A 14,225-nucleotide genomic window follows, 5' to 3' on the forward strand; every position below is an offset into this window, starting at 1 on the left:
AGAGGAAAGATTCCAGTGTCTGCTTGTTACTCATTTGTGTGAATCAGAAGGATGCTGCTCCAAATCAACTGTAGCTCCTAGACAGCTGTTTAGTAATCATCTGGAAAGGTTTGTTTCTAATTGAACCTTTCAAGCCAACTTTCGCCCTTTTTAACCACATGGATAAGTTTGATATAGAAGATCTCTTTACCTGTAGCTGGTGGTTGTTTTTCAGCCTCTGAAGGCTGAACCTCACTGGTATCTTAGTGGAAGTCCAAGAATATTGATTGACCATCCTGCATTTGTTTTTCTTAGTCATGTGCTGTTGTTTGGTTCCTATAGTCAGACATGGACTTCTGTGTACTGCCTTCTATGCATATGTACATTTGCTCACTTCTTTTCAGAGTATGTGTATTGCTGAAGTACTTCCGTGTATTTAAGAGTATTCCCATCCTATATAATGGCAGTCTCACGTACCCTAAGTGACTTGTGTTAGCAAAATTGTATCACTGCACGATTACATTACCCTTATGAGTCCTCCTATCAGATATGGGGTTTATTTATAGTTTTGCTTTCCATTCATGTATTGAAAATTTGACTTGTATAAGTCTTTGGTGCCTTGTCCCATTAGACCTACCTCCAGGGTCTTCTGTTCAAATGTGGTTGGATTTGGATTTCTTTGTGACTGCAGTTGCTTCAGTTTGATTCCCCAAAATCTGAATTTACCTATTCAATTGTAGTTATGGTGCAGGACAAAGAACAATTCAGTTGAGTTCCCTGTCCTGGTTCCCTGATTGTGCACTTAGGGAGCCTTTAGTGGTATCACTAACTTTGTGGCCTCACCACTGTAAGAAGTTTGACGGTTGCTTAGTCCTGTTGGTCTCTGGCATATATCCATGTCTTCCACTGGGATATATCACACAGTGAGCAAAGAGCAAAATAATGCTTATATAAACAGCACTGGGCTGTGTGTCCCATGCTTATTATGGCCTAGTTCCTGGAGATACAGATCTTGCTCAGGTACTGATGCCTGTGTAAACAAGGCTATCAAATGGAACATGCCTTGTGCATGCCTGTGCAGATGTGCCCCTTTCTGAAGAATATTGGCTTATGGAGCAGCATCTGTTTATACAGATGTTATTCTAAAGGGATCTCCTGCTGGTACATAGTGTGTACAAACAGCTTTAGATACTCTCTAATCTATCTCTGTGATAGCCAAGCTCTTGAGTAATGGAAGTGTCTGCTTTCCCCTATGTAACATATTCCTGGGGAGACTTGATAACAGAGAGATGAGAATCAACAGATCTCAGGAAAGTGGCAACACCTAAATTTGGTCACAACTACTTTGTCAAACAACCTTCTCAGTAATCTTCCTGGAAGAGATGCAGAACAAACATCAGGCAACAGTCACACTCAATATATGTAATGGATAGCTATGCCTTCTTTGTGTTGTGGTGATACTCAGGTTCTGCAGTATCCCTGTACCCCCTGGCTTGTCTTGATCAGCTAGCTGTGTGTAGAGCTAACCCATGTCGTTTCCAAGGATCCTGACACCCATTTGTTACGGTTCATTATACAAATTATCTTAATGAAATGGCTTTGCTGCTACCAGGTTGTGGCACTTGTTGCAAATGTAGGCTGTGCTAAAAATAGGCAAATTTAAAACCCTTTGGTGTAAAAAATATTTGTTTCTGCTACTTGCTGGTAACAGTTCTGGCTGTTGAGACTCTCACTATGTGCAGTGACTTTACTGATGTGCAAGACACCATTTAGTCATCCAGCCACTGTGTGCATGCACTAGTGGGAGACAGTGTCTGACAAAAGGGCTTTTGTCTGGAAGTCATCTCAGGGTATGAAATGAGTTCTTGCTCTCTGACTGGCTGCGCAGTAATGATGATCACAGGTATTAGGTTTGCCTTGCAGTGCAGTTATGACTTATGTTCTTTGGACCTGGAACTTCATGACTCGTGTAGCCACAATTTCAATGGGCGCACACATGGACTTGACTTAGGTCTCACTTGTACAATAAACTCTTTGTCAGCTCATTTTTCACTCTCTTCACTGAGATGTTTGAGTGTAAGCATTTTCTTTCTCACACTCCAGCTGCTTCTTTACCCTCTTCTACAGTCAAGCTATAATCCTGTGGATTTGATATTGCAGGCTGTTGCCATGGAAATAATGGTGATTTCACAATTTCAGTGCTGTAAGCACTGCAGGAGACAATGGAAAAGGTGGTTGGCAAGAGGTATAGTGAGGATATGGGGGACAGTTCAGAGGAGTTGTTTCTGAACCTGTGCTTGGGGGGTGGTTCTTTATAATTGTGGGGTTTCATTCTGTGTGTTTAGTTCTTTTATCTCTTTCTTTTTTCTCTTTTGTAAATGTGTTTTTATTAGAGGTTGGTTCATAAAAATGTATTCTTACATTTTTGCAAAGGTTATGATGCAAAGTGATTTTTGCAAAGTGATGCTAAATTCTCCTTTCCATGTCCTCAGAGTAAAAATACAGTGCTTTCTTTGCAGTTTATAGTAATTCATTCTTGGACAAAAGGGCAAAGGTTGAGATCTAAGCAAGTTTTGTTTGAGCCATATATTTAGCCTGAAGAAATCCCTTTCAGGAAAACATTTTTTTCATAAATAGTAAAACAAGCTGAGAACATCATGGTGAGCATATGTATTTAAAGCTGTCTGTGTGACTGACTGTTTGAAACCCTAATATCTTTGTTATTTAATTTTTAGTGTGCTCTGCATGCAAACAAGTTTGGTGCTGAAGATTATCTTATGCAGCATCTGTTCTTAGCATTATGTCAGGATTCCACATCTATACCGAAATCTTTTCTCTAAGTTATACACGTCCATAAAGGTAGAGTGAAGCTTACTGGAAGAAATAACATTTATAACTATGTTGTAAAATGAATTGAAGTGGCAGCTTAACAAGCTGAAGGCAAGTGGCATCAGATGAGAATTTTTGATACTATAAGCTTAAAAGCATCAAACAGCAGCCTTTTTTCCCCAGCTATTTACAGCAGCATTTCACTGATTAGCATAGTCAGAGAGTAGATATTATCTGTAACTTTTAAGTTAAGATCTTAGAATTAGTTTTCAGTCTTCAATAGGATGCAATCCGTAATGAGGATGATAGTTTACTATTTTTTAATTAAAGATAGAGAAAAATTGTTTCAACCTATGAGATGTATTAAAATTATCTAAAAATTGCTTTAAAAATATTTTCATCCTTTTCTGCTTGGCATTCCATAAATGGAGATACGAAGATCAACTGCTATATATGAAAGGGAAACAATAAGGAATGTTCAACATGACTCTGGCTTTGTTGGGCAATATGATTAGGAAGTCAAGTTCTTAAGGATAGGTCCAGTCCTTTGATGCTTGTGTGAATGGAAATAGTCTACTTGTGTGCCAGTACTCATATCTGAATTTCAAAAATGCTAGGCAAGAAACATCTGAGTAAATTAAAATGACAAAATGAACCAAAACTGTGTACGCAGGGCCTGGCCTGGAAAAGTGCAAAGTGTCCATACAGCTCTCAAATCTAACTGCAATTGCAGGCATTTGTTAGTACTGAGAATTACATAAATCAGACCTTTAAAATAAATCAAAAGAGAGAATGAGTTTTTTTCTGAACTATATTTATTACAGAACACTTTCTGTCATGTAATGTTTCTTGGTGCCAAGTAAGTTTCTAAGTGTTGTATAATGGTCCATTTTTGAAGAATTACATTGGAGTATTATGCTTGATCTAAATTTGCTGCATAACTGAACGTAGATATACTTACGTATGAGATTGGCTATAGAATTTTTTCTGCACTGGTAGAATACAGGTAGCATTTACCTTCTCTCTTAAAGTCAGTGAGATGATAAATATACTGATGATAAGTTGTGGGGGTTTTTGATTCCTTCTTGGAAAAGTTTTGTACAGCTCTTGGTTAAGGAGCCATTTAGCTGCAGGTAGTAGTATCTGATTGATACGTGAACTCTTTCATGAGAAGTGGACTGGGAGACCTGCACGGTCGGCGGGTGTTTCAGCGCCTCATTGCCTCTGTTCCTGTTACAGGTGCATGTTGACAGCATTGCAGCAATGAGTGGGATTTTAAAGAGGAAGTTTGAAGAAGTTGGTGGAACCTCACCCTGTTCATGTGTGTGGGAATCAGATGATGACATTTCTAGCAGTGAAAGTGCTGACAGTGGAAGTAATGTCCATCCATGTGCTTCTAATCATTTTACTCGTAAGTACTAAAGGGGTGTGTAAGGCATGATACTGCTTCTTATACAAGCTAAGAAAGGTTCATTTTACTTGTTAGAAATACAGTGAAAGCTATCTGCTTTTATTTTGAAGTATTTTTTCTGTTTTATTCCATTTGCATGCTGGCACTGTGAGGAAGTACTTATTTTTGAAAAAAGAACTATTTCCTCTGGTAATTGTTTCTGTGAAAATTTTTACGTTAGAGTGAGTTTCAGAGGAAATTCCATGTTTTTGCTCTATCATTCACATCTAGTTAGTATGACACTTTTTAAGTATATAGGAGAATGTCTTCCATTTTGGGTGATGATTTGGGGGAAGGGGGAATACTGGCAGTAACTAATTTGGAGGCCAGTGTCTCTGCTTGGCATTGTGTGTTCAGAGTTGAGAGTAGTGTACACAGTCTGTGACAGAATCTGATCAGTCATCCTGCCACCTGAGCCAATGCAGCCATACAGCTCTCAGTCATTTTCTTTCACTCATTACAGGGGTAAACAAAGGAATAAAATTGTAATCTGCCTGAGAGGGTATTTATAGTACAGTTACAGTAAAGTTTTATATAGGAACCATGGGTTTATTGGAGTGATCACTGTAACAGATTGCTACTTTCGTAAGATTTTTCAGAGGCTCTGGAATTTCTCATTTTGTATTAGAACACATCTCTTTACAACCAGATTCTGATAGTAGTGGTTTTCAGATTCCTGTTCTCTGTTGTGATTATTTTCTATTAGTCATCAGCTTCAGTAAAACCCAAATGCTAAATTTGTTAACACTTAAAAATCTCTAGATGTAAAATGGAAATAGTAAGAATATTTGCAAGTAAAGATTTCTTGTGTGAGAGAGTTGCAGGATTGGGTTGCATAATGTTTGATTATGAAGCAAAACAAGAAAACACGCCTTGCTGTTGCAGACAACTATCCTCACTAGTATATGCTGTACAAAAACCCAGCAGGCTTTTAGAATATGTAAGATGTTTGCTCTACCCTCATCTGTGTTCAGTGTAACATTCTTACCCTCTCAGCCCACCTTATGAAGTAATGTGTTTATTCTGTACACATATTCTATGAAGTCTGGTCTCATACTGTGCGCCCTAAGCCATTCTGCTGTTCAGAAAAATCTAAAAATATTCATATAAATTCTTCCCACTCTTATTCATCAGTACATGTGCAGATTCATTTCTTCTCCAAGGGACTGCTGAGACACACAACAGCAATGTAAAAAATCTTCTATTATGTCATGAGCTTCAGTTAACTGTGTTAGTACAGAGTAAGTCTTTGTGCTAGTAGAATGTTGTAACAGTATTTTATAAGCTGCATGTAGATTAAGGCTGTTGTTAATAATTAATACCCAATATTATACATTAATATTTATATTTATTTTCCTGTGGTAGCCTGTCCTACGCAAAAATAAATGTTGTGCATATCCAAATCAGTTAAATGATTACAGTAGCCTTATCTTGCTTTTCTTTTCCTCAGTGGCATCTATGGAAATGAATGGGCCTTTTTCAGAATTAAAGATATAAGTCTGCATGCATGCGTACACATGTACATATATTTATAGTGTGAGAAAAGCATAACTATATATGTATATGTGCTTTTCAGATGACATATATGTACCTGTGTTTGTGTACATACGTATGCACACGTGCAGTAATTGTGCTAATGGCATACAGAAGCCTTGAGTGCTATTTTAAATGTAAAGTCTGTGACAGAATGCCATAGAACTGAAGAGTGAGAAGCTACAGGGTTTTATACATATTTTTTGACTAGGGTCCCAGCTATGGTAACTGAAGAAATATATTTGTCTCTCTCCCACTGAGGTTTAGGGATTTGTGTGAATCAGATACTCTTCTAGTAAGAATCCTGCATATGATGCAGTAAACAAATAAATCATGCTGTTCTTTTTAAGGAGATTTGATTTGTATTTTTTTTTTCCTTTGTTCCTTGAAAAGAGTTTATTATTTCACTCATGGGTTGTTTGCTGGTTATTTTACTGGAATCAGGATTTCACTTTAGTTTTAAATCAAAACTTTTTTCCTAAATTCATGGTTAGGGAAGTTAACAGGCGAATTTTGCTGTCTTAAACTTTATCTTAGGTGCAGGTAGGCTGCTGAAGCGTGTTACACACAAACTATGCTCACCCTACCATTAAATGTAATCCTTAAGCAGGGCGGGAATGGGGGTGTGGTGTGAACATCTGGAGTTGTTTAGCAGGTCTGGAAAGTCCTAGATTTGATCATGATAAAATGAAGTTTATTTAAGACAATTCTAGGAAAGCATAGGGAATCCAAGTACTTGTTTGTTCTCTATTCAAAATATGTGTACCTAGTTATTTTGAAAGAATAATTTAAAGGTACAGAGGGACAATACGTCAGAGGAAACCAGTTGAAACAGAAAGGAGCCCCTTAATTTCTCTGTAAAACTTAATTCAAGGCTTCTGAGATGCATATTTTAATATCTGATTACTTCCACGCTCGTAGTTAAGCTAATCAGTTTGCTCGCCTGCAGTGAGGCCAGTCCAGTAATATTCCTGTGTATTATGACCATTTTCTTTTCAGCAGGGTGATCTCTGCTTAAAGGGCAAGTGTTTGCAGTAAGGCAGCCCTGTCAGTTAGTAATTATGAAGTGTCAAGTGGTTCCAGTGAAAGGCAGGAAGAACTCTGGTGTTGAAGTTGGTCTATGATTTAGCTCTGGGAGATGGAGAGGGAAAGACTCTTGTAGCCTGTGTTAGTCAGGAGTAGAGTTATATTTTACAGAGTTTAATGTCATAGGGAAAAAGCCCAAGATAATGTTTGGAATGGAGCTGAACTATCTAGTGTGGGGCAGAGGCCTGCAGATGGAAGTCTTTTTCTGAACAGCTTTTGTAAGAAACTAATGACAATATAGATTTTTAAAGTGGTTTGTGTCAGTTTAAAAATGCCAAAAATGGGATCTCAGGAATGCTGAGAACACTGACCAAAAGTCCCTTCAGGCTATCTAAGATGTGTGATCAGAGAAATTCAGTCCCTTTATAGCATAAGCTTGCAGTGAATGTTTTCAGAAGAGTCTGCTTACTGTTAATGTAGCCAGTGTGTAGAGCAGGAGTGATAAATGCTATTACTTGCTATTATTTACTTTAACAGACTCTGAACAGATTATTAAAAACAATAATAATAATACCTGTTGTTATAATATTCTTTGTTAGGTTTGGGAAACTTGTTGACTCCCTGGTTAAATTCATAGAAACATCTCCAGCACAAAAATCTGAGCCTGCAGACATTTTCCATTGCCCTGTTATTATGTCATGACTGACTTCAGTTTTTACAGTTTCTATGACAACTGCGATTTTTTGATTGGTAAAGAATCAAGCACTAAAGGGTTTTTTGGAGCTGTAAAGTATTTTTCCATCAAAGGAGTAGAGTGAAAATATCAAGATGCTTTTTGCTAATCAGTATTGAAATTGAATTGCTGTCTAAATGTGGATACCTGTTTGTGGCATGCTCCACATACACTAATTTTTCAGATAGAGCAGATGAGAAAATAGCCCTATTACAGTTGCCAAATAACTTTCTGGAACATTAATGATAATTTATGCTTACAATTTAAGACATTCGCGTTTTTCAAACCATGTAGGTATTGACACTCCCAGGTTAAACCTTAAAGAAAGGTACTTTCCAAGACATGGTTCAAAGCAACACAACTGGATTCTTTTCTGAGATTCTCGGGCAATTTTTGTGAGTCATCAGCAAAATGGTACTTGGGAACTAACGATGAAATTACATTAGAGGGGAGTAAAAAAAAAAGAGATGAACAGAATGCACAGGTGAACAATTTGTGGTTACTGGGGAAATAGAGAGAGGAGCTAATAAAGAACTTATCAGGGTGGGAAGACAGCTTGTGGACTATGTCATGTATGAAGGAGAAGAGAGAAGGAGGTTCCCTGAGATGAGGAGCTTGACAAGCAACAGGGTGTTTTTCAGTAAGAGCAGGAAAGCAGTGGAAACAGATTTTACTTGGTAAATATGTCAGCTTGCAGAAAGGGCTACAGATTGGCTGGCTCAAAACTGGGAAAAGGGGGAGACTAATGAACAGAATGAGAATGAGCCAGCTTTTCAAGATCAAAGGAATTTAATGCTCCAGGAGTTTGCAAATTCTTAGTCATTGAAAATGACTCATCCTCTTTCACTACATTGATGTATATGGAACATATTTCAAAAACAAATTAGAAGATTACTGGGAAATGTTGATTTTGATTCTACAGCACATCCGTATCTGTGCTGCATTTATTAGTTAGAGAAAAGCACCTTGCACTCAGAACACATGTATAAGGCCTGGTCTGTATTCAGGAGTGTGTACTGTCAGCAGATCTGGAACCATCTTTTGCAGGCAATTCTTAGTTCATACATTCTAATGTATGGGATTCTATTTGCTGATTGACTGTTGTCTGTGATATTGGATAAAAATTAAACATGAGGGTTAGATATTGTCCTTGATTTGTTCTACAGAATTAAAATTTTACCAGATCATCCCTTAGCTACTGGTTTTAGATTTTTTTTATAGCAGTTGCTGTCTCTAGATGCTATTACAGTACACAAAATAATTTTAGTAACTTTACCATCTATATTATAAAGTCGAAGAATATAAAGTTACTTTTTTCTCTCACCAGTGACACATGCAATTTTAGAAATGCAAGATCATGATGACCATGGCTTTGTTAAAAAAGAGGGATGAACATACCTAAGCTCATAGATTTTCAAATTCTTTCAGAAGCTTTTCTTTTCAGCTAACTTCTGGCTTGGATTTGAACTAGTCTCAGCTAACATCCTTCTCTGGAGAAATGATAAGATTGGGAAGTAGATGAGTTTTATTTTAGTGAAGACTTGCTCCATGGTCTTTGTCAAATAAGATCAGAATTCTAAAACGTTTTTCTAAGGGTAAAAAAACCTTAAGATGTCTTGGGTACTAAAAGAAGCTGTCCTTTTTTCAGGTACAAGGAAGCATTATGACAACATTTGGATACCAGTGAAAGCTGTGGGTGGCCTGATACCAGTGCATTAGCTTCTGTAGGGAAGTAATTGGTGAATCACATCACAAAGCAGGGAAAAAATGGATTTTTCTGTTACCAGTTTATAACTATGAATAGATTCATTTTTGTCTGAAAGAAGTTTCATGCTTGCTTTCTCTAGACTGCTGTATCCTAATGCTCACTTTTACTCCTAGTGAGAGTCCCAGTGGCCTTCAGCAGCTTTCTTTGAATTGCCTTATGTACTCTTACAAAGCAAATGAAGCTTCAGAAAGATTATTGCAATATCCTGTCTCCTTATCTAGTGCCATGATTAGTACATATGCTTCATTTTATACTAGCTTACAGTGTTTCCTGCCAGTCTGTGTAAAGATGGCTTTAAAGACGTTTTGAAATTTAAAGTTAGATTCGGTGCTTTTAACAACGTATGTTGTTTTACTGAACAGGTTGGATGGGACCCTGAGCAGCCTCACCCTCATGGGTGGCATCCCTGCCTGGGGGTGGGAGGTTGGAACTAGATGATCTTTAAGGCCCCTTCCAAACCAAACCATTCTGTGATAGTCCATTACAGTAAACTTTATAACTAATTTCGGACTGTAGCACCCTCAGTGCAGGAGCCTTCGTGCAGTGTTTTCTCCTTACTAAGTGTTGCTCTGCTGTTCTTTGCTCTGATTTAGCCAAGCACTAGTTTAGCAATAGGGATGACTGAGGGGAGTTAACTCCAGAAGGAAAGCAACATAAAGGCACAGATTCTACTGATAGCGGATCTTCTTTCAGAAGTTCCTTCCAGGGGTTTGTCCCTGCTCAAAGGTTTTTTCTCTATGGGTTGATACAGCTGTTGTTTGTATGAACATGCTGTAAGAGATCTTAAGTCTCTAGTAGTGAGCTGGGAACAGCCTTCTGTGGGGTTTGGCATGGTTGTTCTTTTTGTGGCTTGTTTTAATAGACTGGCAGTTCTGCTTGCAAAGCAGAATTAACAAGCAGATGAACTTAGTAGTTTTATCTTGGTGATTTCATAATGAAACTGTTCTAATGCTTACAAGAAAGATGCATCTGTATTTTATTTCTGTTTTCTGTCTTACCAGCTTTCAATGGTCGAGTTTTATATTCTGATTTTTCTTACATGATTTGTGTTGGACTTTTTGGCTCTCCTGGGGACCTGGACCTGCTTAAAATGAAAGCCTGTATCTGCATACAGATAATGCAGAGTGACTTTCTCCAATATAAGACAGCAACCACATACAGTGAATGTATGACTGCAGGGGAGAATGAATCCATGGAAATTACTGACCCATGGGCAAAGAATTCAAGAACTTTGATTGAAACATTAGGGAAAAAGAAAAGTGTTCTGCTTGTTGGAGGCTGTATTGACTTCTTGCTTTCTTCTTCCTCTGTAGACCAGCCTCATCTCCCATGTGTATTGTAGTCTTGCTGAGATGTCCTGGTGCTCAGGGCAGTTCCCTGATGTGCACCAAGTGTGAAGGTGTATTGAAGGTTCTGATCCTTACAGGAATATAAAGAAATTGAATATCAATCCCCTCTGCCCTGCAAAATACTGTGGTGATGTTTTCAGCAGGCGTGGTTAGGAGACTATAAACAAGCTATAATTTCTTTGGAATTTGCCAATTCAGTGAATTAAAAACAGTTACATTAATTGTTTGATTCTAAAGCTTTCACAGCTGTCTCTCTTCCATGAGGGTTTGTTTGGCTTCCCAGCAGTCTTGCTGTGGTGTCCTGTGTTCATCTACCTGTTCATCTGTCTGTTTTGAGCTTTCAAGAATTTAGAGCAAGTGAGGGGATGTGATTCTTCACTGATGGTATTCAACAATATTGATCATCATTCTTTTGTTCACTAAATATGCCGCATTTTTGGTGTTCTGATTGTGTGAATACTGATGCTACCCTACCACAATGTATTTGTAGTACTAATAGCATTAAGGCATGTGGGTAGCATCCAGACTTCAAAGTTTGTATTTCAGAGTTTTTATAATACCTGTAGCAAAAAAAAACCCAAAAACCAAAACCAACCAAACAAAAAAACCCCAACCAACCAAAAAGAAAAAAACAAACAAACAAAAAACCCACAAAGAAACAAACCAAAAAAAAAAGAGAAGATAAGGAGCTCATTTAGTCGGAACTTACATAATAGTGGTATGACTTTTCTGGAGGGGAAAACCAGTTAGCAGTTATCAAGGACATTGGCTTGTAGTCCTGTTATTTCCCAGTTCACTATCAAAGCCAATTAAAACTCTTCTTATAATGTGGAATCTTTTGTATTTTAATGAATTCATCATCAACTATGTATGCCCCAGAGTAACAGTGGTGAGAAAGGGAGTTTCACCATCAAACTTATTGAAGACTCAATGACTTCATCCCAAATGAGGCTTCAACTGTAACTATCCATGGCTCCAGCCTTGTTACGTAACTCGTTTTCACTGGGTGCTTGTGTGCAAAATAATAATGTGCCAAGCCACTAACCCCCCTTGCAGTGAAGGTACTGAATACAGTCACAGGACCTGCTTAGAGATTGTCAGAGACAGCTTAGCCTGATGGCAGTCCTTGTTGAATTTCTGAGTTACTGATGTTTAGTGAATTGCTCCATATAAATATTTTTTGTATTACACCTTCTTGTAAAGTTGTTTCTCTCCATTTTGGAAACTCCAGGCTTGAGATACAGACAAAGAACAGGTTTTTTAGTACTGAAAATTAGGGTTTTGTGTATTTTCCACTGGTTGTTTGAGTATTTTATTTAGACAAGGATATTAGGACATGCTTTTGAAAATGTTTAAGCAGGAATTTTGTTTGCAACTAAACTAATGTCAATTCCAAGCTCTTTCTTATTTTAGTTGAGGTATGACTGCTAGCAAAGAAAGCAGCCATAGGCAGTGGTCATCTGTAGAGCAATAGTTCAGCAGTGGTTACTATGGCAACCATAGGTGACCTACATTTTACCAAAAAAGTGATCTTGTGTCTTTTTTTTTTTTTTTTAAATGGACCCCACCCATTGACTTCTATTACTATTTTTAATCTTTTACACATTGTTTTACTTAAATAATATTATTAGTTTTGAGTGATTAGTGTGGAATGGACATAAAAAGTTTTGGAGCAGAGATACCATTTCATTGTTCTACTTCTGTTTAAAATTAGTAGCAATTTTTACCTTTGCTGTCATGTCCAAGAGTATGTTCTTAGGAATAAGGTAATACCATTTAATTAATTACAGTTGCATTTTAATAATGTATTATTTGTATGGCTACCAGTGTGTGGCTTATAATGGCTTGCAGTGGAAAGACTCATTGTTGAGAATGTATCTATTTCACTAACATTACAAGTCGGTAGGCTATGGTATGAATAAAGCTACCCAAACTTTGGACTTTGAATAAGCATCAAAAATGCTTTTGGCTTTAGTAAATTCGTCTTGTCATTGCCTTTAAGGAAGTGAGAATTTTCTCAAAAAATGAGAATATTCTGCAGACAGAAGAGCAGCTAGGAGAGATGACAAAATGTGACATTTCAGGTAAAAATTGAGTTGACATTTTAAATTTCCATTTTTACAATGAGATTAACACAGAAGGGTAGGTGCTGGATCAAGGAAGTCATTAAATGTTGTGATTTGTCTAGAATTTTTTTGCAGATGAGCCAGGCCTGTTTTTTATTTTGTTAAAATAGGTTCTTCGAGAAAGGATTTACTTTTTTTTTTTTTTTTTATTGGAGTGACTTCGGTAGTCTTCAGATAAATGCACTGTTTTACTTTGAATTGTTTAGTGTGTTTTATAGTGGGAAGGAATCTTTAGTTTCACATAAATGAAAGAGAAATCTACAATAGAAACATAAGGGAAAAAGAAAAATATCATGATCAAAACCTTTTTTTCCTCAAATCATTTTGAAACCAAATTTTTTTTCGTAACTTAATGGATCGCCTGCTAATTACTAAAACCCTCTCATAGCCGTGAGAGTCTATCATGGCACTTCGCGGGACTACTAAAGGCTGAAGTGAATCTATTCAGATCCATATTTTGCAGTTCTTCCTCACTGTTCCCATACATCATATGCATCCTGCAGCTGATAATGGAACCACCTTCCAATTTCTCCTATATTTTCCACTTTCTCCTCTCTGCCCACGCATCTTTTGTAGCCTGTTTATTGCTTTGAATTTTATACGGCCCACTCAGTTTCATCCATGCTGCACAGCATGCTTTGCACCATCACTTCAGTCATGTGTTATTAGATTAGCTATAGACTCATGTGTTTGCATACCTCAAAAAATAAAACATTTTTTATTTGTTATCTTCTTTTTTGCTTCAGAAAGCTTAAATTGTGTGCTCTATGTCCATCTGTATGCACTCTGATACATGCAAACAGCAGCAGTACTATTGGCAAGAAATATTAATTACTTGTGTGAAACAGCAGTACTAAATGCTTTTGGGAGTTGATCTAGTTTGTCTTTATGATGCAGAATTTAATTATCACCTACACTTCTGTATCATGATCAAATACTTTTTTTCTCAAATCATTTTGATCCTAAAAATTCTTATGTATCCTTTAAAGAGAATGTCGCAAGAGCAAGCGTTGCAGCCCTGATTCCCAAGAGGTGTTTCATTATTGCTGGGCAGGGCTTACACAGAGCCAAGGTCCTTTCTGCTCCTTGTACGGCCACGCTGGCGAGGGGGCTGGGGTGCCTGGGAGGCTGGGAGGAGACACAGCTGGGACAGGTGACCCCAACTGACCAAAGGGACATTCCAGACCACATGACAGCATGTTCAGCATATAAAGTGGGGGAGAGAAGGAAGAAGGCATTTGTCTTCCCAAGTAACCTTACCCTTGATGGGGTCTTGCCCTCCTGGAGATGGCTGAGTCTGCCTACCCATGGGAGGCAGTGAATCAGTTCCTTGGTTTGCTCTGCTTGCATGTGTGGCCTTTTCTTTCCCTGTTAAACCCATGCGTTTTCCAGCTTTTACCTTTCGATTCTCTTCCCAATCCTGCTGGTGGGG

General features: G+C 37.7%; 1 protein-coding gene across 7 annotated transcripts in view; it reads left to right on the forward strand.

The window, feature by feature from the left end:
- The window catches only part of CSRNP3 (cysteine and serine rich nuclear protein 3), a 107,246-nt gene that overhangs the window by 29,175 nt on the left and 63,846 nt on the right, over positions 1–14,225 (forward strand). For 6 of the 7 annotated variants that reach the window (XR_752659.2, XR_752660.2, XR_752658.4 and 3 more), the window contains exon 2: positions 4,048–4,219. The exons of the other annotated variant lie outside the window; for it this stretch is intronic. Coding sequence is in view for 3 of the 6 variants with exons in the window: in XM_010406853.4 (XP_010405155.1) it covers positions 4,048–4,219 (172 nt within the window). In the remaining 3 variants the exon portion in view is untranslated. The remainder of the gene's footprint in view (positions 1–4,047; positions 4,220–14,225) is intronic. 7 annotated transcript variants of the gene reach the window in all.

Source organism: Corvus cornix, chromosome 7 (assembly GCF_000738735.6).
Source record: "Corvus cornix cornix isolate S_Up_H32 chromosome 7, ASM73873v5, whole genome shotgun sequence".
NCBI lineage: Eukaryota > Metazoa > Chordata > Aves > Passeriformes > Corvidae > Corvus > Corvus cornix.